Below are 23,996 nucleotides of genomic sequence, written 5' to 3' on the forward strand. Positions count from 1 at the left end.
AGGAGAGGCTGCCTCACATCCCCCAGTGTCCCCTGGTTCCAGGAGAGTGGAACCCAGGGGCCAGCTCTGCTCACACAGGTGCCAGGGAGCCAGAGGCTCCTGGCCTGAACCCCCAGCAGTGCACACAGGAGCTGGCAAAAATCTCCTCCTGGCTGCAGGCCTCCTGTCTCACCAAGGACTTGGGCAGCCAAGATCTCCAAAGCAGCAGGTGCACACACAGACACACCCCCTGCTGGCCATGGCTCTGCCCCTCTGCTCGCTCACTCCTCCCACAGCAGGTCAGCTTCTCCAAAACCCACCCATGGCTTTATGGGGGGACCTCCCCCAGCCCTCCACCACCTCCCCTGCAATGAGGGGGCTGTGCACATGACCCAGGCCCCTCCTCTCAGCCAGGGCAGGGTCTCTCCCCACCAGCGCAGATCCAGTCACTCAGGCACAGGCTCAGCTTCATGGGAGTCACAGAGCTGGCAGGGATCCTCCCACTGGAACCCTGGCCTCCTGTCCCCTTGTCACAGAGCCAGGCACAGCGTCGGCATCAGAGGAACACAGTGCCACCTACTCCACAAACACCCCCGGGCCTCAGGCTCCTCATCTGCTTGGCAACACACTCAGCATCTCTGTGACCCTGCGCCCTCATGGGAGGCCGCCCCCTGTCACCCAGGTACGGAGCAAACCAAGGACAAAGAGGCATCTCGGCCAACAGCAAGAGCAGAAGGAGCAGGGAGCCGCGGGTTAGTGAGGGCACAGGCAGGCAGGCACGCTCTGCACAGACAGCTGCAGCCCCGCCACCCACCAGCGCCAACTCTTCTTCCTCCTCTCCCACCCCACCCCACTGTGCTTCTAAAAGCAGCAGGACGGTGGAGGGGCCAGGCACAGGCAGCCAAGCACTGCCTCCCCGCCCCGCTCACTGCAGAAGAGCAGGGACCAATCCCAGAAGAGCCGCAGGAAGCCCCTCTCCGAGGCTGCAGGCAGGCTCTGGGGTGGGAGGGGCCCAGGCACCCTCCTGAGGACCAGCACAGGACCAGGTCCCCAGCCAGCCGGGCCACCTCCCCCCACCGGGCTCTCCTCTGGTTGGAACCACAGGTACCTGAAGCGGGCTCTCCTGCTCAGGCCCCCCTGGCTGGGCCCCTCCAGCCGCAGGGGCTGACCCCCAGGCCCCCGGCTGCCACCTCCACCTCGGGGCCGCTGGACCTGAACTCTGACCTTCCGGAGGTCGTGGCGGGGCGCGGTGTGGTTAGGACGCAGTGGGCAGCATCTCACCATTTCGCAGCACGGAGCTCTGGTCCTCGCCGCGCCTCTGACTGACACATCGTGGGCCGGCACGGGGAGGGTGGCGCAGCAGCTCGCTGGCGCGCCTTTGTTTCTCCGCCTTCCTCCCCTCCCCCCGCGCCACAGGAGCTCTGCGCTGTCACTGCTCCAGGGCGCTGGCGGCTCCGCTTCCCTGGTCTCAGCAGCTCACGGGTGCAGGTTAGAGGGTCGGGGCTATTGCAAACAGACAGGCACCGGTCACACACCTGCTCAGGCCACCTGCTCGGGGCTTGCAGCTCAGAGCGGAAGGCTCTTCACACAGCCCACTCTGTCCCCCAGGCCTGGCCAGCTGCCCTGTCCCTGCCGCCCTGGACTGAGCCAGCCTGCCCAGGTCACCCACTTGCTTCGCTCAGCTGGGAGGGCAGCAGGTAGGCGTGGCCTTTGGGCTGTGGGTCCCAGGAGCCCCAGCAGGGAGGGGACCGGGCACTGCCAGGCTGAAGGAGCACAAGGTGGGAACCTGAGCCCTGCGCGCCAGACCGGCCCCAGCACAGCGTCGGCCTGTCTGCGGCCGCGCCCCTCCCTCGCCAGGACCTGACCCATTTTCCATTCAGGTTACAAAGTAGCATCTGAAGAATGAGATGAGCAGGAAGCCCGGGGAGGCCCAGGTGAGAACCCAGGAATCGCACCCTCACCCCTCCAGGCCCAGCTCTGCCCGGTCCAGCTGTGCGTCTGGGTGACTTCGGAAAACCTGCCCAGGGCTGGCCAGCCTGCTCCCCTGTCCCATCCTCGCTTCCGAGAAGCACTTTGGCCAGGCTATCTGCAGGACACGCCCAGCCAGGACAAAGCCTGTCCCTGCGCAGATAACAGGGAGGGCGAGCAAACATTCCAGGCTGCCGCCATCTTGGCCCAGCAATCAAGGCCCAGGGAGGGGTGGGCTGACATGGGCTGACCGGGAGCCCACCCTGCCCCGCCTCCAATCCCAGCCACAGCCTTGTGGGGGTGCAGGAGCACTGCCCCAACTTCAGATGACGAAATGAGGACCCCCCAGAGCTGCTGCTTGAGGACCCCGGCGAGGACCACACTGTGACAAACGAGAGACCCCAACTCGGACGTGGCCTGCGCAAGGACCGACGGGGATGCACTGGCGGGCCCATCTCAACCAGAGGAGTGGACTGCAGCCCCGGCACCAGCCTGCGACCGTCACTGAACCCTGGGAGCCAGGACAACAAGCAACCAAGGTCTGGACCTCAGAAGGCTTTCTCCCTGCACCCAGAATAGGGCGAGGCCTGGCAGGGGCAGGTGCGTCACCAGCCCCCTCCCACACAAACACGGCCCCCACCACCCAAAGATGCTGCAGCTGGGCCAGGGCTGAGTGGGAAGCTCTTCCTCCCCACTGCTCGTTGAGGAAATGGGCACCCATGGAGCACCGTGACTTGCCAGGGCCTTTCCCGCCTCTGGGCAGGATTGCAGCAGCCAGGTTGTCCCCCCCACAGGGCCCCTTGGGCTCTCATGTTCCGGGTGGCTGGCCCTCGGGCCACACGCTGACTTTGAAGTCCTGGTGAGAGCATGGGTGCACCTCCACAGAGTGCCCTTGACTCGGAGACGGGAGGGAAGGTTTGGGCACAGCTCTGCCTCGGGGCCCCTCCTGTGGTTCCTCACCCAGAGCCTGAGCCCGCGGGTCTCTCTTGGGGCCTGGGAGGGCTGGGCAGGGCAGAGCTGGGCCTGGAGGGGTGAGGGTGTGATTCCTGGGTTCTCACCTGGGCCTGGCTTCCTGCTCATCCCATCCCATCCCCAGGGCCAGGGTCAGGGCCCGCCTCGGGCTAATGTTCCCATCCTGGGGGAGGTGGGGTCAGGTCATCACATACTGAGCGCACCTCTCTCCCTGCCAGGCTAACAGGCCTGGGGGGTGAGCCTGGGGCCTGACTGTGCAGAGCCTGGACTGGGAGCAGAGGAGCCCAGCTGCTCATAGCCGGTATTCACAGAGAGGCAAGCATGGCCTTGAGGGCTGGGAGGGGAAGAGGGGACGCTGGGACCGTGAGCCCACAGACACACCAGCTGGGCCCAGCACCCCAGGCTCTCCCAGCTGACTCTCCCACCAGCCTCAGCGCTGCTTGCCCCCTCGGCACTGCCCGGGGCCCTCAGGCCTGCTGCTGTCCGGCCGGGCCTGCCGAGGACTCCAGGCCTGCAAGGCCAGGGGCTTGGCCAGACAGCCCACCAGGGAGAGGGGAGCTGGCTCCTCCTCCCTGCAGTGGAGGGGGCTGCGTTTCTGAAGCAACACTAAGAGCCGCCGCGGGAGACTGGGGCCCCCAACCTGAACTTGCCCACAGTGAGGCCGTCCCCCTCCCCTCTCAGGGCCCCTCCAGATCACCATCTGTGGGCCACAGAACACAGACACCAGCCAGCCCTGTGTCGGGCTCAGAGTTGCACGATGAGGGAAGGGGGTCTCTAGAGGTTGCTGCCTTCTTACCCCCACCCCCCCAAGGTCAAAGCTACTTCTGCAGCCAGCAGTGCTTCCAGCCTCCGCCATGACGGTCCCTGGGTCCATGCCCCAGCAACCTGGCCCTCCCAGACCCCAAGAGAGACCCGCGGGCTCAGGCTCTGGGTGAGGAACCACAGGAGGGGCCCCGAGGCAGGGCTGTGCCCACACCTTCTCTCCCGTCTCCGAGTCAAGGGCACTCTGTGGAGGTGCACCCATGCTCTCACCAGGACTTCAAAGTCAGCGTGTGGCCCGAGGGCCAGCCACCCGGAACATGAGAGCCCAAGGGGCCCTGTGGGGGGGACAACCTGGCCGCTGCAATCCTGCCCAGAGGCGGGAAAGGCCCTGGCAAGTCACGGTGCTCCGTGGGTGCCCATTTCCTCAACGAGCAGTGGGGAGGAAGAGCTTCCCACTCAGCCCTGGCCCAGAGCAGCCCCCGCAGAGACCCCCACTTCCACCCGAGAGCTGGCTCCCGGCGCCTCACGCCTCACCTGCCTTTCCACGCTGGGGAGGACACAGCTTTGCTCCCACAGGAAGGGGAAATGGGAGGGGGCTCGGGTGGCAGTTGTGAGAGGAGCTCCAAACACAGGGACAGCAGGTCACCCCTGTCAGGACCCACTGCTGTGGGCTTCACATCAGAGCAGCATGGCCACGTCCCAGGGCACAGGCACCAGTACCTGCCCTCCCCTCGCCGACAGTGCAATGGAACATTCCAACTGAAGTCAGACAGAGGGACCCAGGCCAGTGAGCAGCTACTGTGGGTGGGGTTCTGTGTGCACACACTGGAGTGCACAGCTATCAGGGGTATGTGTGTGTGCCTGAGTGTGTGCAGACACTGAGTATGGGTTCATGCATATGCATGTGAGAGTGTGTGTGTGCGTCCAAGGGAGCCTGGGGGTATTAGGTGTGTGTGGGATCAGGTACATGTGGGAACCTGTGTGTACACATGACCATGTGGGTATTTAGGTGTGAGTGCATCAGAGCTTGTGGGTATGAGTGCGAGTGTGTGGTCATTCGGTGTGCACGAACATGTACATGTGTAGGTCCTGGGTGTGCGTGTGCATGTGTGGAGTGTAGGTGTGCGCTCGTGTTCCTGACCTGCTTCCCTAAGGACCTTGGTGGCTTCTAGCTTGGGCCATGGTGGAGCAGGGCAGGCAGTGAGGGCCCCAGGACCGTGCACCCAGAACCCCTGAGTACATGAGGCCTCGCGGTTATGTGTCCAGGCAGACACACCCCAAGAACCGGCTCCTGCTCCCCTACAGAAATCTCGCCACTTCTGAAACCTTAGTGCCCCAAAGCACACCTGCCACCAGCTCTTCTTCCCACACGGGCCCATGCGGAATGGGTGAACCACCGTGGGAGGAGGGACGAGGGGGCAGAGAAGGGCCCAGAGGCGCCTGGCATCGAGAGGCAGTGGCCCGGCTGCCCGGGGCCCCAGCGGGGGACAGGAGGTAGGGAAAGGACTCGGCCTCATCTCCCAAAGAAGGCTCCTCTCAGAGGATGCCAGCGGGGCGCAGCGTGGTTCCCCTTGCTGGCCTTGGGGTGGTGACGCGGTCCGCCCCCGCAACGCTCAGCTCAGCTTCTCCCTCACTTCCCGCACACTGCCTGCCGTCAGGAGGGGATGCTGCGACAGGACGTGGAGGAAGTGAGCTCATGCGGCCTGGCCCCGTGACCCGTGTTGGGGGGCAGGAGAAGAGGCGGCCACCACTTGATGGAGAGGGCTGGGCTCCTCAGGCCCCAGGGCCCCAGCCTCCTTGGCTGTGAAGGAGCCAGTGGGCACCCCTGAGAGTTCTGAGGGCACCCACCCGGGGAGGCAGGGCAGTGCAGGGCAGCGTGGGGACCTCCCCAAGTAGCCCCAGCCACAGCTACCTGTGGCTCCTGGGCCCAGGGCCTGGCTGGGCGCACTCACCAGCAGGTGGGTCCAGGTTCTGGCTTCCGGGCTCCGGGCTCTGGGCTCTGCGCTCTGGCCTCTGACTCCTTCCCACCAGCTCAGAAGCCTCTGGGCGGCGGGTGGGGGCTCGGCTTCCAGCCACTCAGACTGCTGGGGGCGGGGGCAGGAGGCCCGACACCAGACACCATTAAAGCTGCCGCTCCCTTCAAGCCCTAGCCAGGCCCAGGGAGCCCTGAGGGCCCCTTTAAGAGGAGGGACCAAGGCCTGGGGAGAAGGGGAAGAACTGCCTGGTAACGGTCACCGGCACACCAGAGCACGGCAGGGCGGGGCTACTGCCCCCAGGAGATGCCTCCGGGGGCTGGGGCCTCCAGAGTCGCCACTCCCCCCCGACCTTCTCTGGCCCCTACGCGCTGCTGACCTCACAGAGGGCCGGCTTCTTCACTGGTCCGGAGAAGCAACCCACCTCCAGCCTCCCTTTCCAGTCCTGGAAGCAAGCATTCAAGTTTCTTGCCGCCTTCCACAGCCCTCCTTCCATCACCCAGGCAGGCACACCCCACGCCCGAAATACCTTAACCCCAGACTGACCACTAAACCAAAGCAGCCAGGAACCAGGTCCACCTCCCAGCTTGGGGACGGGCTGAGAGCGGGCCTACCGGTCTTCCCACCCGTCTGGATCAGAGGGCCTGGGGCAGCAGGGGCAGCAGACCCCACGCCCACAGGCCCCAGGCGCCCAGCAAGCCCAGGTCAACTCAGGATGGAATGCAGCAGCTGAACACTTTTGGGGGTGTGAGGAGGTCGGGGGCAGCCGCCATGGCTGCCACTGGGAACTCAGTACCATCTGCGAGGCCAGCTCAGCAATGGTCAGGTGGCTCAGAGGACTCAGCCCTCTCACGCTGGGCTACGACATGAGGATGCAAGCCCAGTGTCTTCCCACCACTGAGAACTGTTTCTCAAACACTGCCATTGGAGGAGGGCACCCATAGGGCCTGTAGAGAGACGGGCAGAGGAGCTGAAGCAGCCTGGGTCACGAAATGATGGCACGGAAACACAGCCTCACACCTGTCCTCACTGGAATCCAGCCCAAGAAGCGCTACGACGGGGGCCCCAGTCATGGGCTTGCAGGATGTCCCACACCTACAATGTACCTGTGGTAACTGGGGGAAGGGATGAGCAAGGTCCATTTCTAACCCTAAGGCCTTCAGGTTTTGCTACTACAAGACTGTGAATACCCTACACACAGGCTGCCCCTCGAATTCTCCTACCCGTGCCCACAGCAGACATCACTAATCGATCCTAGCACTGAATCCCAATAAGACTTTAGACACTCTCTGGCCTCAGAACTCTAAGCACACACATCAGATGGGATAAAAAAGGAATTAAAGCACAAAAAAAGATGCTGACATATGATCCAAGCACAACCGGGAAGATCCTGGAAGACTGCTCTGACTTCCCCAGAGCCTCCAGGCCACACGGCTCCCCTAGGTACAGGGCAGCTGGGGGAGGAGCTCTGTGGCTGGAAAGCCAGGTTCCGCACACTCCGCCTCCCTCCTCTGGGTGGTCGCTTGAGCTCTGAGGCACTGCTCTACAGAACCATGCAGACCAGTGATTCCGCTTAATCCCTGTAAGCCCCCGAGGTGGATCAGTTTAGGCCGGCGCCGTGGCTCATTTGGCTAATCCTCCACCTGTGGCACTGGCACCCAGGGTTCTAGTCCCAGTTGGGGCGCCGGATTCTGTCCCGGTTGCTCCTCTTCCAGTCCAGCTCTCTGCTGTGGCCCAGGAAGGCAGTGCAGGATGGCCCAAGTGCTTGGGCCCTGCACCCACGTGGGAGACCAGGAGGAAGTGCCTGGCTCCTGGCTTTCGATCGGCCCAGCAGACTGGCCGTAGCGGCCATTTGGAGGCTGGGCCAACGGAAGGAAGACCTTTCTCTCTGACTCTAACTCTGCCTGTCAAAAAAAAGCAAAAAAAAAAAAAAAGGGAAAACCCATAAACCAGCCCACCCACTGCCCTGCCATTGGCCCTCCCCACCTCCTACCACATCTGTTTCCTGGAGGGAAAAGACTCTAGATTTCAAACATTAACAAGTGCATTTCTGAGCACACCCAAAAACCTTCTGGCAAGTTTACTTCCCCACCTTGGGTGAGGCCCCTTCAGACCCACTTCCTCCTACCCTGCTAGGATGCCCCCTGGGTGGGAGCGCCATCTGGTGCCACCAGGAGGCTCTGCAGGCTCCAAGGTCACTTGGCCACCAGCCCTTGCAGATGGTGGCCTCCCAGCCTCAGTCTGCCCACTGTGCTCTCTGTGTTCCATGCACTACCGCTGGACGGACGCTCTGTGCCAGGGTAGTAAAGGCGGGACTGGCAGCTGCCGTCAGTTAATTCTCATTTTCTGTGGCCAACAGAGGCCCCTGGAGGAAGACTGGTGAGGGTGGGTGTCTCAGGCGAGGCCGGGGAGCCACAGGCAGGCCATCAGCCTTCGGGAAGTCTGGGCAGGAGGCCTGGACAAGCACAGAGTGCCTCTGGCTGTCTCTCCACACACAAGATCCTCCCAGCCCTGTCTGGTTCCCCTTCCCTCTTGGGCAACGCTTCCTGCTGTCCCCTCGGCCTGCACGGCTGCTCTTGAGTCCCTGGCACGTGCAGAGCCCCTGCAGGAGCTCCTTGGTGGGCCTGCCCCGGCACCGAGGAGGGGGTAGCCTGCGCTAAGGCAGAGAGAAGGGGCTTCCATGGGGAGACTCACACAGGCCACAGCTGTCGGAGTCTGCCACCCTGGATTCCTTCTGGCCCCACGTTTTCTTTAGGCTCGGTCCTCAGTTCCTCCACACACTGGCCACAGTGCGTGGAGCGGACCACAGTGCATGGAGGGGACAGGCCCGGAGGTGCACCTACACCTATACTGGTGGGAGGTAGGAGTGGATGTAAGGACTGGGGGACTGGGGGTGGGGGGGTGGGCTGAGAGCTGGTTAAATACAGCACAGCCTGAGCCACCTGGGGGAGTGGCTGCGTGTCCTCAGGTCACAGTTCCTCACAGATGCAGCAAAGGAAAGGCCCCAAGGCCTTCTGTGGTGCCCTCCTGCCCCAGAGTGAGGCCACATCTCTGCGGAAAGAGCTCCCCCTGCTGGCCAGTTCTAGCAGCCTAAGAAGGCTACCCCTGGAATTCAGTGTGCGTGGGAGGCCCTGCCCCTGCCAGCTTGCCTATCTGCCCATTTCAATAACTACAACTGTTTTCTCAACACCTGTTAGGCAAGCAGTAACAGAGTACTTGCTAAACCTCTACTGCATGCCAACATGGAGCCAGGTGTCCACACATTTGACAGCCTGATGAAGGAGTTAACAGCTGTCCCATTTACAGCTGAGAATCAAGAAGTTATAGGAGGGGGCTGGCGCCGTGGCTCATTGGTTAATCCTCTGCCTGTGGCACCGGCATCCCATATGGGCGCTGGGTTCTGGTCCGGGTTGCTCCACTTCCAGTCCAGCTCTCTGCTGTGGCCCAGGAGGGCAGTGGAGGATGGCCCAAGTGCTTGGGCCCTGCACCTGCATGGGAGACCAGGAGAAGCACCTGGCTCCTGGATTTGGATTGGCGCAGCGCTAGCTGTGGCGGCCATTTGGGGAGTGAACCAGCAGAAGGAAGACCTTTCTCTATCTGTTTGTCTGTCTACAACTCTACCCGTCAAATAAAAAAAAAAAAAGAAGAAGAAGAAGAAGTTATAGGAGAGGCCCATATGACCACCAGTTTGGAGTCCTGGCTGCTCCACTTCTGATCTGGCTCCTTGTTAACATGCCTAGGAAAGCAGCGGAAGACAGCTCAAGTACTTGGGCCCTCCCACCCACAGGGAGACCTGGATGGAGTGCCAGACTCCTTGCAGCCATCTGGAGAGTGAACCAACAGATGGACAATCTCTTTCTCTAACTCTTCAAATAATTTTTTTTAAAAAGAAAAAGTTATAGGACACATAAAGCTTAACAATGTGCAGAGAAGTAGGCCCTTGGCACAGGAGTTAAGATGTCAGCAGAGAGCCTGGGGTCAAGTCCTGGCTCTGCTGCCAGTGGGGGAGAGCAGGTGATAGCTCAGTTACGTGCGTCACTGCTACCCACAGGGAGACTTGGAGTGAACACGGAGCTTCTGGCTTCAGCCTGGCCCAGTCCCTGGCTGTTGTAGGCATCTGGGGAATGAACCAGCAGATAGGAGATCTTGCACCCTTTGTCTTTCAAATAAACATAAATAAAAACATAGACAAGAATTTATGGGAGATTAAAAAAAGAAAAAAAAAGCTGTGCAGATCATGTCTGATACTGCCCATGGTCACATACGCCATGGCACGAGGGAGTGCCTGGCATGGGCCAATAGGGACCTGGGCAGGAGGAGCACTCAGAGCCCTCCACCGAGCCTGTCTTTCTGTGTGAGGCGTGTGCCGGGGCCATGAACAGGGCTCATCTGCCTGTCCTTGTTTTCATGAACTGGAATACTGCACCATACTTTTTCAAAAAAAAAAATTGCAAGACAAGCCAGACATCCGCAGTGGTGCAAACCCAGAGGGGCGTGGCCTCTGGGAGCCTGGCCACTCCTGACCAAGGTCTGTCCTCTGCACAGCTGCCCCTGAGACCCCACCCAACACGAGCCCCTGAGGTGAGGTCAAAAATGAACAACAAGGCCGGCGCCGCGGCTCACTAGGCTAATCCTCCGCCTTGCGGCGCCGGCACACTGGGTTCTAGTCCCGGTCGGGGCACCGATCCTGTCCCGGTTGCCCCTCTTCCAGGCCAGCTCTCTGCTGTGGCCAGGGAGTGCAGTGGAGGATGGCCCAAGTGCTTGGGCCCTGCACCCCATGGGAGACCAGGATAAGCACCTGGCTCCTGCCATCGGAACAGCGCGGTGCGCTGGCCGCAGCGCGCTACCGCGGCGGCCATTGGAGGGTGAACCAACGGCAAAAGGAAGACCTTTCTCTCTATCTCTCTCTCTCACTATCCACTCTGCCTGTCAAAAAAAAAAAAAAAAAAAAATGAACAAAACTGCCCCGTAATGCTGAGCCTTGAGCTGGGCCTTCAGGAGTAAAGTGCCGACATCCCCAGCGCGCTTTCAAAAGACTCCCAGAAATGACACGTGCGAGCATGTGTGCACCACACATCCATCTGTGACCGAGCGTCGGACAGACAACACACGAACTATTCTGTGCTAACTCCAATTCTTTCAACATTTCTACTCTGCTCAAAAGTGTTCACAGGGGCCGCCATGGTGGCACTGCGGGTTAAGCCACCGCCTGCAGTGCTGGTATCCCCTATGGGTGCCAGTTTGAGTCCCAGCTGATCCACTTCCGATCCAGCTCCCTGCTAATGAACTTAGGAAAGCAGTGCAAGATGGCCCGAGTGTTTGGGATCCTGTACCCACACAGGAGGCCAGGAAGAAGCTCCTGGCTTTGGCCTGGAACAGCCCTGACTGTTGCGGCCATCTGAAGAATGAACCAGCAGATTGAAGATATCTCTGACTCTGCTTATCCCTCTCTCAAATAAATCAATCTTTAAAAAAAAAAAAAAAAGTGTTCAAAAGGGGCCGGCACTGTGGCATAATGGGTTAAGCTAACTAACACCTGCAATGCCGGCATCCCATATGGGTGCTGGGTCAAGTCCCAGCTGCTCCACTTTCTATCCAGATCCCTGCTAACTAGCCTGGGAAAGCAGGTCCAAGTGCTTGGGCCCCTCCACCCATGTGGGAGACCTGGAAGGAGCTCCTGGTTCTTGGCTTTGGCCTGGCCCCGCCCTGGCTGATGCAGCTGTTTGGGGAGTGAATCAGCAGATGGAAGACCTCTTTCTCTCCCCTATCCCTCCCTCCCTCCCTCTGTAACTCTGCCCTTCAAATAAATAAAATAAATCTTTAAAAAAAAATTCACAATTTTTAAAAATTGGAAGACTGCTTTAAACCACAGCAAAACTCCTGTACCAGGGGGAAAAAGCCAAGCCCAATTTCCACACAAACCCCTGACTTGAGGGCAGGCATACCCTAGAGCACCACTGAGGGTACAGCATGGGTGGGAACTCAGGACACAACCATTAACCCCAGATTTCCTGTCCTCAGCCTGGGATCACTAAGCACCCTGCTTGCCAGGCTCCAGTGGGTGCTGTGTTCTTGACAAGTCCTTGGTGGCTGGAGAAGCCAACTGCCCACCAGGGCTGGCTCTGCAGCCAAGGTCCCTCCCCTCTCTGCAGGCACCTCTGTGGGCCCATGAGGCTCACGGGGGAGAAGCATGGGACAGGGATGTGATTTCCACTGGCCTCTTCCCCAGGGGCCCCCAGGGCCATGGGCCAAGCTTCCCCACCATGAGCGCTTCTGTCCTCTGGCCTGTGGGACACCTCCCCACAGGGACAGCATAGAGGCCAAGGGGAGTCTGTCACCAGATTTCACCCTCCGATCACTTAGATGTTAACAGGGAGCCCCCGGAGTCCCGGATCACATGGCTCTGCACTCCCCCAACAAGCCTGACAGGTGACGTCTTCTCCTTAAAAAGTACTCGGGAAGCTTTTCTGTTCCTCCTTTTAAGGAATTACACAGACACCAGGAGAACCTCTCGCCCACCCTCCTCTCTGCGTTATTCACATGAGCTCGGGGAGGGGACTGGCGGCCTGGGAGCCTCTCTCCAGTACTCAAGAACTTGTCACTTTAAGTCTGTGAGGACCACAGACGCAACTGCAACCCATGACTGAGACCTGAAGAACCCCCCTGCCCGCCAGAGCTGCAGGAGAGCTTTGTTTGTTGTGAAGGCGCAGTTCTCCGCCTCATTAAAAAGAGGAGGTAAAAGGTTTTGATCACTTCTGGAGGAGGGAGCGACCCTCTCCCCCAGCCCAGCATTCACCATGCAAAGTCTCGTTCCCTGATGACATGTCCCATGTGTCACAAGCTTCACCTCAAATTTCTGACACTGCGTATCTGTAAACTCCACAGTGAGACGGAATGGCAAGGAAGGCAGAATCCACACCCTCCCGGACACAAGGCTCTCAGCCCCCAGTGGGACGAAGAGGGCCCCCAGCCTCGAGGGCTGGGCCCTCTGTCCTCCAAACTGTCAGTCCAGGCAGAGAGACTGACACGTTCTCCCTCCAGGCGTCTGGTAGCCCCTAAGGGTCAAGGCAGCCACACAAAGAACTCAGGGCTGCCTCCCACTGGCACAGCTCAGGCCTGTGCCCTCAGGATGTGGGGCAGGGTCACCGCCAGTCCTGACAATAGCCCCAAGTCCCTCCTGAGAGGTCACCCTGTTGCCAAGCCCCCACCTCATGGAAAACTCCCCTCCATGTGGACTGGCTAATCACGGGAAGTGGGGAAGTGCCCACCAAATGCCCCTGCCTTTTTGTGGTTCTGCGTGGAGGACAGGGAAAGTGGGAAAATGGTTGTTGGCTAAAAGGATGAGTGGCTGGGAAACGGCAAAGCTGCCTCATGAGACGCACCCCCGGCAGGGGGTGGGGAGAAACACCTTCAGGCCACCTCCCGCCCGCCCGCCTGTCAGAGACCCGCCCATCCTTACTCAGCCTCCACCGGGAAAACCAGATACTGGAATGAAAACAAACCAGAGGGAAGCTGGAAAACATCCATCTTCCTTAGATGTTTCACCACCAAAGACTGGGGACACAGCCTTAAAAAGTCATGTCATTTTGAGTAAAACTGGCAACCAGACATAGGCCTCTGAATTGGCAAGCGATGTTTTTTTAGATTGAATTTATTTATTTTGAAAGGCAGAATTACAGAGAGGCAGAGAGAGAGAGAGAGAGAGAGAGAGAGAGAGAGAGAGAGAGAGTCTTCCATCTGCTGGTTCACTCCCAAAATGGCCACAGATCCAAATGGGCAGATCCAAAGCCAGGAGCTTCCGCTGGGTCTCTCACACAGGTGCAGGGGCTAAGGACCGGGCCATCTTCTACTGCTTTCCTAGGCCATAGCAGAGAGCTTGATTGGAAATGAAGCAGCTGGAACTCAAACCAGTGCCCATACAGGATGCTGGCACTGCAGGCAACTGCTTTACCTACTATGCCACAGCAATGGCCCCCGGCAAGCAACTTTTTTATAGCTTATGGGGACAGACAGCTTATCTGGAATTCTAACTGCTGCACAGATGTAACCATGCCAGGGCTCTGGCCACACCCACACCTTCCATCCTCCATCTGTGCTGTCACACACCGCCAGCTCCTGGCAAAGGCCCTGGTGTCAACAGCCCTCCTCCCTAAAGCCAAAGGTCAGAAACCAGGCCAGCGCAGCTCAGTGAACAGGCACTTTGGCCACGAACCCAGGGCAGCTCCAGCACAGCACCACTTCCTGGAAACAGGTTCCTAGAAGCAGCTCCTCTACTTTTCATCACCTCTGCCCATGGCCGTGACGGACACCAGCAGTTCAGTCAAGGAGTCAATGGAAGCCAAAAGGCATCATTCAAACCGCACACGATCCACACCACAGACTAAATGAAAACAGACTTCTCTGCCTGAGTGGCCTGGCAAGTGACCTCTCAAAGAGCGCAATCCCAAGCTCCCCTTTGGGATCACGCGATTCTGTAAAACAGTTATGTGACGAGGCGGTGGTACAGTGGGTTAAGCCAGCACTTGTGACACTGGCATCCTCTACTAGGGTGCTGATCTGAGTCCTAGCTTTCTGCTAACGGACCTGGGAAGGCAGTAGATGATGGCCCCAAGTCTCTGGGCCCCTGCCACCCACATGAGAGATCCAGATGGAGTTCCTGGCTCCTGGCTTCGTCCTGGCCCAGACATGGCTGTTTCAGACATTTGGGGGAGTGAACTAGTTGCTGGGAGCTTCTCTCTCTCTCTCCCTTTCCCCTTCCCAAATAAATCTTAAAAAAAATCAACAGGAAAGACATCCATTGTAAGCAGCAGCTGGGGAGGGCATCTGGCGTAGTGGGTGATCCTCTCCGACACCTGAGTCCCAGGTCAGAGTGCCTGGTTTGGGTCCTGACTCCACTTCCAATTCCAGCTTCCTGCTAATAATGCAGGCAGTAGGTGATAGCTCAAGCAGTCAGGTCTCTGCCACCCACATAGGACACCTGAACTGAGTTCCAAGACCCTCAATTCAGCCTCGCCCACCCCTGGCTGTGCTATTTAGAGAGTGAACCAGCAGATGGATGATCTCTCTTCCTTCCAAGTAAAAATGATAATAAATTGAAACTTTAAGAACTTCAGAGTGATGAACTTGGAATCCACAGATGGGACTGAGACATTTGAGTCCCAAAAATTATAAGAAAAATTTGCAGGGCCAGTGCTGTGGCATAATTGGTAAAGCTGCCATCTGCAGTGCCGGCACCCTGTATGAGCACAGGCTTGAGTCCTGGCTGCTCCACTTCCAATCCAGCTCCCTGCTGATGCACCTGGGAAAGCATCAGAGGATGGTCCAAGTGCTTGGGCCCCTGCACCCACATGGGAGACCTGGCTGAAGCTCCTGGTTCCTGGCTTCGGCCTGGCCCAGCCCTGGCCATTGAGGCCATTGGGGAGTGAACCAGTGGATGGAATATCTCACTCTGTTGCTCCTCTAACTCTGACCTTCAAATAAATTTTTAAAATCTTAAAAAAAAAAAAAAGGGGGGGGGGGGTTGGTGCTGTGGCACAGCGGGTTAACACCCTGGCCTGAGGTGCCAGCATCCTATATGGGAGCCAGTCCGAGACCCGGCTGTTCTACTTCTGATCCGGCTCTCTGCTATGGCCTGGGAAAGCAGTGGAGGATGGCCCAAGACCTTGGGTCCCTGCACCCACGTGAAGGGCCCCAGGGGAAGCTTCTGGCTCCTGGCTTCGGATTGGCGCAGCTCCAGCTGTTGAGGCCATCTGGGGAATGCACCAGAGGATGGAGGACCTCTCTCTCTCTCTGCCTCTCCTCTCTCTGTGTGGCTCTGACTTTCAAATGGATAGATCTTTAAAAAAAAAAAAAAAATCAAATTGGACTTCATCAAAAAATGTTCACATCATCAAAGGAATTGTAAAGAAGGAGAAAAGAAAACTGACAGAACGAGAAAAAAAATTTGGAAATCATATAATCAAAATATATTACAGTGATTATGGTGCAGTGGGTTAAAGCCCCAGCCTGCAGTGCCAGCATCCCATATGGGCGCCAGTTCAAGTCCTGGCTGCTCCACTTCTGATCCAGCTCCCTGCTAATTTGCCTGGGAAAGCAGTAGAAGATGGCCCAGGTACTTGGGACCCTGCACCCGCGTGGGAGACCTGGAAGAAGCTCCTGGTTCTTGACTTCAGATCAGCTCAGCTCTGGCCGTTGTGGCTATTTGGGGAGTGAACTAGCTGATGAAAATATCCCCCCTCTCTGTAGCTCTTTCAAGTAAATAAAATAAATATTAAAAAATATATATATATAGGCCGGCGCCGTGGCTTAACAGGCTAATCCTCCACCTTGCGGCGCCGGCACACCGGGTTCTAGTCCCGGTTGGGGCGCCGGATTCTGTCCCAGTTGCCCCTCTTCCAGGCCAGCTCTCTGCTGTGGCCCAGGAAGGCAGTGGAGGATGGCCCAAGTCCTTGGGCCCTGCACCCGCATGGGAGACCAGGAGAAGCACCTGGCTCCTGGCTTCGGATCAGCGGCCATTGGAGGGTGAACCAACGGCAAAAAGGAAGACCTTTCTCTCTGTCTCTCTCTCTCACTGTCCACTCTGCCTGTCCAAAAAAAAAAAAAAAAATATATATATATATATATATACACACACACACACACACTAAGAACTTCTCCAACTCAACAACTACTCAATTTTAAAAGGGGACAAAGAACTCGAGTAGTCATTTTTCCAATAAAGATACAGTAGTACCCCCTGCCCATGACTGTTCCAAAACAGTTCCAAGACCACCAGCAGATGTCTGAAACCAGACAGCACCAACTCTTTATCTGCTATTTTGTTTTCCTTTACATACGTACGTACCCATGATAAAGCGTAATTTATAAAGTAGGAACAGTAAGAGATTAACAACTAATAATCTTTTTAAAGATTAATTTATTTACTTGAAAGTCAGAGTTATACAGAGAAGGAGAGGAAGAGGGAGAGAGGGAGAGAGGAAGAGAGCGAGAGAGGGGGAGGGAGGAGGGAGGAGGGAGAGGGAGAGGGAGAGGGAGAGGGAGAGGGAGAGGGAGAGGGAGAGGGAGAGGGAGAGGGAGAGGGAGAGGGAGAGAACGAGAGAGAATGGTCTTCCATCCACTGGTTCACTCCCCAGGTAGCTGCAATGGCGGGTGCTGCACCGATCCAAAGCCAGGATCCAGGAGCCTCTTCCCAGTTTCCCACGTGGGTGCAGGGGCCCAAGGACTTATACCATCTTCTACTGCTTTCCCAGGCCACAGCAGAGAGCTGGATTGAAAGTGGAGCAGCTGGGACACGAACCGGCACCTATATGAGATGCTGGCACTGCAGGCAATGGCTTTCCCCGCTACGCCACAGCGCCGGCCCCAACAGCTAAGCATTGTAAAAAGAGATAGGGGTTGTGGCGCAGTGCCATTTGAGATGCTACATCCCACATCGAAGACTGCCTGGTTCAAATTCCAACTACTCCACTCCTGATTTCAGCCTCCTGCTAACGCACACCCGGGGAGCAGCGGGTGATGGCTTAGGTGGTCGGGTTCCTGCCACCAACGTGGCAGATCTGGACTGAGTTCCGGCTTTGGCCTGGCCTGGCCGCAACTTGCCATTTCCTCTCAAATACTAAGGGGAAAAAAAAAGACTTACTTCCAGAAAGTAGTACTGGAATGAGTAGATGGGGTAAAGGGTAAAAGACTTCTTTTAATAGAAACCCTTCTTTACCACTTGAAACTCTTATTTAAAATTTAAAACATTATTTTACTCAAAACAAAAATTAAATTGATGCATGTTCCTAAATACAGCCCAAACTTGGAAGGACTAGGCTCACCAAAATGTTAACTGGTTTCCTGTGAGCTGTGGGATCCTGGGTGATTTCTGTTTTCATTTGCATATTTTTCAATGCTTTTACATAGTTTCAAACAGCACTTATTTTTGTAATTAGAAAAGGAAAGGACAAAGCTATTTCCACACTGCAGAAAGTGATACCACATACTTGGGGGGTGGGGAGAGAGGGGGAAAGTATATGAGATGCGGAACCTGCCTGCTTTGGAAAGCGGCCAGGGACGGCAGAACGCTTCCCTTCCTGGAGGGACTGAGCTCATACCGGTCACCTCGCCTGCCGCCAGAACAGAGTCCCTTTCAACTGCCAACTGCATGAACTTCTTTTTCTAACATAAAAAGAACGTGACTCTTGGAGCAGTTGAATGTCTTAGAAGCCCTTTCTTAAATGTGCACAGACAGGTCTGTGTGTTGACTCCGCGCCTCTTGCCCCCACCACGCTGCTCTTCTCAGAAACGAACCCACTGCAACATTGTGGAGAAATCAACTGCAACAAGAACCCAAAAAGGTGAAACTACTCGGCCAAGGTCACGTAGCTGATGTCACCCAGAGCTCGTCTCTCTCCTCCCAGTGCAACGCTCCCTCCTCCTTCCACTCTCCATCCCCTCTTCTCTCCAGCTCCCCCCACACTTCCTCCCTCTATGAATAGCTGCAGTGACTGAGGTGGCAAAAGTTTGGGAGTTATGGGTTATTCTATAGTGTTGGCGACAAGAGAAATTCTATTTGAATAAAGAAATAGGTACAAATTCTTCCACTGGGCGCCAAAGGGGGCTAACAAGAACCCTCTTCTGCATTATCACAGTTTACTGCTCAAACTGTCAGGGCGCTCAAACAGACACACTGACCTCACATCAAAAACTTCTGGATATTTAAAACTTATTTCAGGCCGGCGCCATGGCTTAACAGGCTAATCCTCTGCCTAGCAGTGCCAGCACACCGGGTTCTAGTCCCGGTTGGGGCGCCGGATTCTATCCCGGTTGCCCCTCTTCCAGGCCAGCTCTCTGCTATGGCCGGGAGTGCAGTGGAGGATGGCCCAAGTGGTTGGGCCCTGCACCCCATGGGAGACCAGGAGAAGCACCTGGCTCCTGGCTTCGGATCAGCGAGATGCGCCGGCTGCAGTGGCCATTGGAGGGTGAACCAATGGCAAAAAGGAAGACCTTTCTCTCTGTCTCTATCTACTCTGCCTGTCAAAAAAAAAAAAAAAAACAAAAAAAAACAAAAAAAAACAAAAAAAACACACCTTATTTCAAAGGCAGAGAGATAGAGAGGGCACTCCCATCCACCAGCTCACTGTCCAGATGCCAGCAGCTGGAACTCAGGTCTCCCAGTGAGGATGACAAGAGCTCCACCAACAGGCTGAGCCATCACTGCTGTGCCAGGATCTGCACCGAGAGGAAGCTCGAGTGGGCGCCAGACCCAGAGGCAGGAATCAAACCAAGGTCCTTCAATGTGAGTGGCAGTGTCTACACTGCTAGGCCAGACGCCTGTTCCCTCACCTCCCATTGTAAGCTACCAGGGCCCTCACAAAAGAGAGGCTCGTCAACTATGCAGCAAACCCTGGAAGTGGAACTAGGACAAGACAAAGCTGAGACTCCCATTCTCACAGGTAACATACAGCGTGATCACTCAGCAGAACTGAGTAGTTTGGTAGGATCCACAGTAGAGTAAATCCCGGCTGCCCCGCTTCTGAGCCAGCTCCCTGCTAATGCACCTGGGAAAGCAGCGGCCTAAGTGCTTGGGCCCCTGCCCCCTTGTGGGAGACATGGAAGAAACTCCTGGTTCCTGGTTTTGGCCTGGTCCAGTCCTGGCTGTTGCGGCCATTTTGGGAGTGAGCCAGTGGATGGAAGATCTCTCACTCTTTCTCTCTCTCCTTCAAACAAATAAAACTTTAAAAAAATAATTAAAATTTTATTTAAGAATAACTATTATAAAGTTTCAGGATTTGCAATCAAGCAAAATCTCTCCTTAAGTCAACAGAAAACCTTAAAGCTAAGTTAACTGTGTCTAGAATGACATTGTGGGACTTTTTTTTTTTTTTGACAGGCAGAGTGGACAGTGAGAGAGAGAGACAGAGAGAAAGGTCTTCCTTTTACCGTTGGTTCACCCTCCAATGGCCACTGCAGCAGCGCGCTGCAGGGGCACGCTGCGGCCGGCGCACCGCGCTGATCCGAAGCCAGGAGCCAGGTGCTTCCTCCTGGACTCCCTTGTGGGTGCAGGGCCCAAGGACTTGGGCCATCCTCCACTGCACTCCTGGGCCACAGCAGAGAGCTGGCCTGGAAGAGGGGCAACTGGGACAGAATCCTGCGCCCCAACCGGGACTAGAACCTGGTGTGCCGGCGCCGCTAGGCGAAGGATTAGCCTATTGAGCTGAGGCGCCAGCCTATTGTGGGATATTTCAAAACCAATGTTAAACTATATCAAAACCAATGTTAAACTATCATCACAAACTAGATACAATGAAAGGCAACGAACTTGAGTGGGTGAAGGAATATATTTTACATGGATAGAACTGAAAAACTGTTCAACTGAAAATGGATAGCTGTGGCGCAGTGGGTTAATGCCCTGGCCTGAAGCGCCGGCATCCCATATGGGCGCCAGTTCGAGTCCCGGCTGCTCCTCTTCCCATCCAGCTCTCTGCTATGGCCTGGGATATTAGTAGAAGATGGCTCAAGTCCTTGGGCTCCTGTACCCACATGGGAGACCCGATGTTGACGTAGCTCCAGCTGTTGCGGCCATCTGGGGATTGAACCAGCAGATGGAAGACCTCTTTCTCTGTCTCTACCTCTCTGTAACTGTCTTTCAAATTAAAAAAAAAAAAAAAAAAATCTTAAAAAAAAAAAGTGGATAGGAAAGCTTAGATATTTTCATTGAGTTGATAAACTCTCAATAAATAGCAACTGGCAATCCTAATACTTGCTTACACTTGGGTACTGATGATACACACTGGTGGTCATAATAAAATCAAAGAAAAATAAATAGCAAGTTATTTCACTTGCACTTCCTGGAAGTAAGTGGAAGCTCACCTCCACTTCTCATCATCACCACCAAGCCTCTTTAGGAACAACACCTTTCATTACCAATCTGATAGTGTTGAAAGGATTTGGGATTTGGTGACAACTGATCTTGGTCATGGAACACTTTCAGCCACTCACTTAGTTTTCCCATTTACAAAATGGCTGACATCTGCCTTGCCCACCTCAATGAGTTGCTGTAAAACACACACAACACACACACACACACACATCTGAGACAGAGAGAGAACACACAAGAGCAAGCACTCCCCCATCCACTGGTTCCCCACAATGGCCAGGGCTGCACTCAGTCCCAAACCCATGAACTCAATCCAGGCCTCCTGCATGGGTGGCAGAAGCCCAATGACTTGAGCCATTACTGATGTCTCCCAGGGTCTGCATCAGCATGAGGCTGGAGTCCAGAGCTGGGGTGGGTATCAGGTCCAGGCATTCCAAAATGTAGGACATGGTTGTCTGAACTGCTAGGCCAGCTGCCCACCCTGTTGTAAAGCTCTAACAAAATAACAGACTGAAAGGGTTCAGAAAAGCAAGGTGCTCCTCAGACATGGGTGCTCATCTTAACACTAACTACCAGCCGGTCTTCTGTAGCTCTGGGGATGTGAGGCCATCTCAGGGACACTAAGGGACTAGGTTCCAGTGAAACCACCACCAGAAATGTTCATTCACCACTTAAAAATGGAGCCCTTGGGGCTGGCATTGTGGCATAGCGGGTAAAGCTGCCACCTGCAGCACCGGCATCCCATAAGGGCACCAGTTCAAGTCCCGGCTGCTCCACTTCCGATCCAGCTCTCTGCTATGGCCTGGGAAAGCAGTAGAAGATGGCCCAGGTGCTTGGGCCCCTTGCACCTGCGTGGGAGAACAGGAAGAAGCTCCTGGCTTCAGATAGGCACAGCTCAGGCTATTGTGGCCATCTGGGGAATGAACCAGTGGATGGAAGCCCCCCTCCCACCCCCACCTCTCCTCTCTGTGTTACTCTCTCAAATAAATCTTTTAAAAAAATTAAAAAAAAAAAAAAATGGAGCCCTTGGGGCCAGCATTGTGGCACAGTGGGTTAAACCTACAGCCTCTAGTGCCAGCTTCTCATATGGACACCAGTTCAAGTCCTGGCTGCTTTACCTGCAATCCAGTTCCCTACTAATGCACTTGGGAATACAGCAGATGACCCAGGCGCTTGGGCCCCTGCCATGCATATGGGAGACCCTGGCTTTGGCCTGGCCCAGCTATAGCCATTGCAGCCATTTGGGGAGTAAACCAGTAGGTGGAAGATCTGTCTCTGTGTCTGTGTTTCTCTCTTCCTCTCCCCATCTCTCTGACTTTCAAATACATACATCTTTTTTAAAAAGTGGAATGCTCATGGTAAGCTTGCAACTCAACTTTCCATGGTCCCTAAATCTGGTTTATCACCAGAATCACTCAGGGGCTTCTTAAAAACACAGGCCTTAAATCTGACTCAAGCTTTCCAAATTTCCAGGTGTGAGGCCAAAGAATCTAACGTCTGAAACTCCCCAACAATTCTTTTTTTTTTTTTTTTTAAATCTCTTTTCTTTCTTTCTTTCTTTTTTTTTTTTTTTTTTGACAGGCAGAGTGGATAGTAAGAGAGAGAAACAGAGAGAAAGGTCTTCCTTTTTGCCATTGGTTCACTCTCCAATGGCCACTGCGGCCAGCGCATCACGCTGATCTGAAGCCAGGAGCCAGGTGCTTTTCCTGGTCTCCCATGTGGGTGCAGGGCCCAAGGACTTGGGCCATCCTCCACTGCCTCCCTGGGCCATAGCAGAGAGCTGGCCTGGAAGAGGGGCAACCGGGATAGAATCTGGCCCCCAACCAGGACTAGAACCCAGTGTGCCGGCACCACAAGGCGGAGGATTAGCCTGTTAAGCCACGGCGCTGGCCTTCCTCAACAATTCTGATGGCCAGCCTGACCTGAAAAATCTCCTGCTTCTCATTTGTGATGACAGCGATCAGATGGGGCCGGGTGGAACAGGAACCGGCTCCCAACTGCTCATTCAGGACTCTCCCTCCTGAAATCTAGAGTGAAGCTCTGGGTCCAAACCATTTCTTCTCCCTTAAGTGAAATGCCGGAGCCCTGGTCCCATGGCCGCTTGATGCAAGCACAAGAACAGATCTATCTTCAGTCCAGTCCTTTATCAGTAGGTGCTCCTAACTTCACCCGCTCCAGGCCACTGCACTCCAATGTCCTGCCACCACCCAGGACCTCGGGGTTGCAAGCTAATCAGTCCTGTCCTCTTTGCAGCCATCTTTCAGGTGTCAACGTACGTAAGGCAACCATCACAATTACACAAACAGTGGGTGCCCAAGATTACCGACACTGGCATCTGATGATTTTGGGAGTAGTAGATTTCTTCCCCATTTATATTCTCTTGCGATACCTTTGAAGCTGCTGGGGATTTTCTAAAAGCATGCCAACTTGTCACAGAGCGAATCAGACTGGCGAGTGCCTGGGGCCACACAACCAGTCTTGTGCCACCCCTGGTTACAAGTCCTTTACAAACCTAATGAGATTCTTGAGTTCACCGAGGAAACTGCCACGGTCAAGGGAAACGGTACGGCATTCACACACACGCAACCGCCCTCTACCAAGAGGACTCTGTGACTCTGCTTTTGATGAAGTCCAAGGCATCCTCCTTGGATGGGCGACGGGAACCATGAATCGCACGTGGCTGCACAACAGCGCAGGCTGTCCCTATCGTGAGTATGGTGGGGCATGGGACATGGGGTGTATGTGAGCATTCTGAGCAGTAATAGTAACAAAAACCTGATCATTTGAGTCTGGTTCCTAGTGAGAACGAATCCACATCACAAAACCCAACAGGTTCTGCCCGACTCAGACTGAGAAGGACAAGAACGGCAGAGCAGCCAGGGTGTCGGCACCCACGCCAGGCACGCGCTCAGAGGACTTCAACATGAAATTCCCACTCAGAGCCCTTGGGGAGACCAGGGGCGACTCTGGGGACAGAAGAGAAGCAAGCTCTCTTGTGACACCAAAACATTTGCACAGAGACCGCTGGAGACATGAGCTCCACAGAAGTGTTATCTGACTTGTTCAAACACTGCAACTTTGGGGCAATCAGAAAAGCGGCGGACAGCGGTCCCACGCGAGAACCCCAGTGGTTCCGCCTGTTCCTACCTCCCAGTGACCAGCAAGTTTGGGTGGAATCTCCAGTCCCAGCCTCTCCAGCTCTCGCTCCCTGTACTTCTCATACTGCCGGTACCCTGCATACCCTCCGCCTGTCGCCAACAGAATGGGCAGGGGGCGCAGCCGGAACAAGGCTCGGGCAGGGGCAGTGTGAACATTTCTGGCGTCTGTAACAAAAAAAGAGGAAACATTTGAGCCTGGAAAGCAGATACAGGGAAAAGCCACAAGAACACAGCACCAACAGGAGAGCTGGCAAGAGTCAACACATCATGGAGGCCTTCAGCAAAGGTGAGTGCACTCTCAAGGCTGCTGCCACGCAGGTGTCT

General features: G+C 55.8%; 1 protein-coding gene across 3 annotated transcripts in view; it reads right to left on the reverse strand.

Moving 5' to 3' along the window:
* Positions 1-23,996, reverse strand: part of PISD (phosphatidylserine decarboxylase) — a 40,322-nt gene that overhangs the window by 4,187 nt on the left and 12,139 nt on the right. For 2 of the 3 annotated variants that reach the window (XM_062182749.1, XM_062182748.1), the window contains one exon: positions 23,662-23,837. In XM_062182749.1, coding sequence (XP_062038733.1) covers positions 23,662-23,837 — 176 coding nt within the window. Of the gene's footprint in view, positions 1-1,260; positions 1,483-5,633; positions 5,712-23,661; positions 23,838-23,996 lie in introns of those variants that run through there. The other variant, XM_062182750.1, reaches the window with a different exon arrangement.

The sequence above is a fragment of the Lepus europaeus genome, chromosome 23 (genome assembly GCF_033115175.1).
Source record: "Lepus europaeus isolate LE1 chromosome 23, mLepTim1.pri, whole genome shotgun sequence".
NCBI classification, from domain to species: domain Eukaryota; kingdom Metazoa; phylum Chordata; class Mammalia; order Lagomorpha; family Leporidae; genus Lepus; species Lepus europaeus.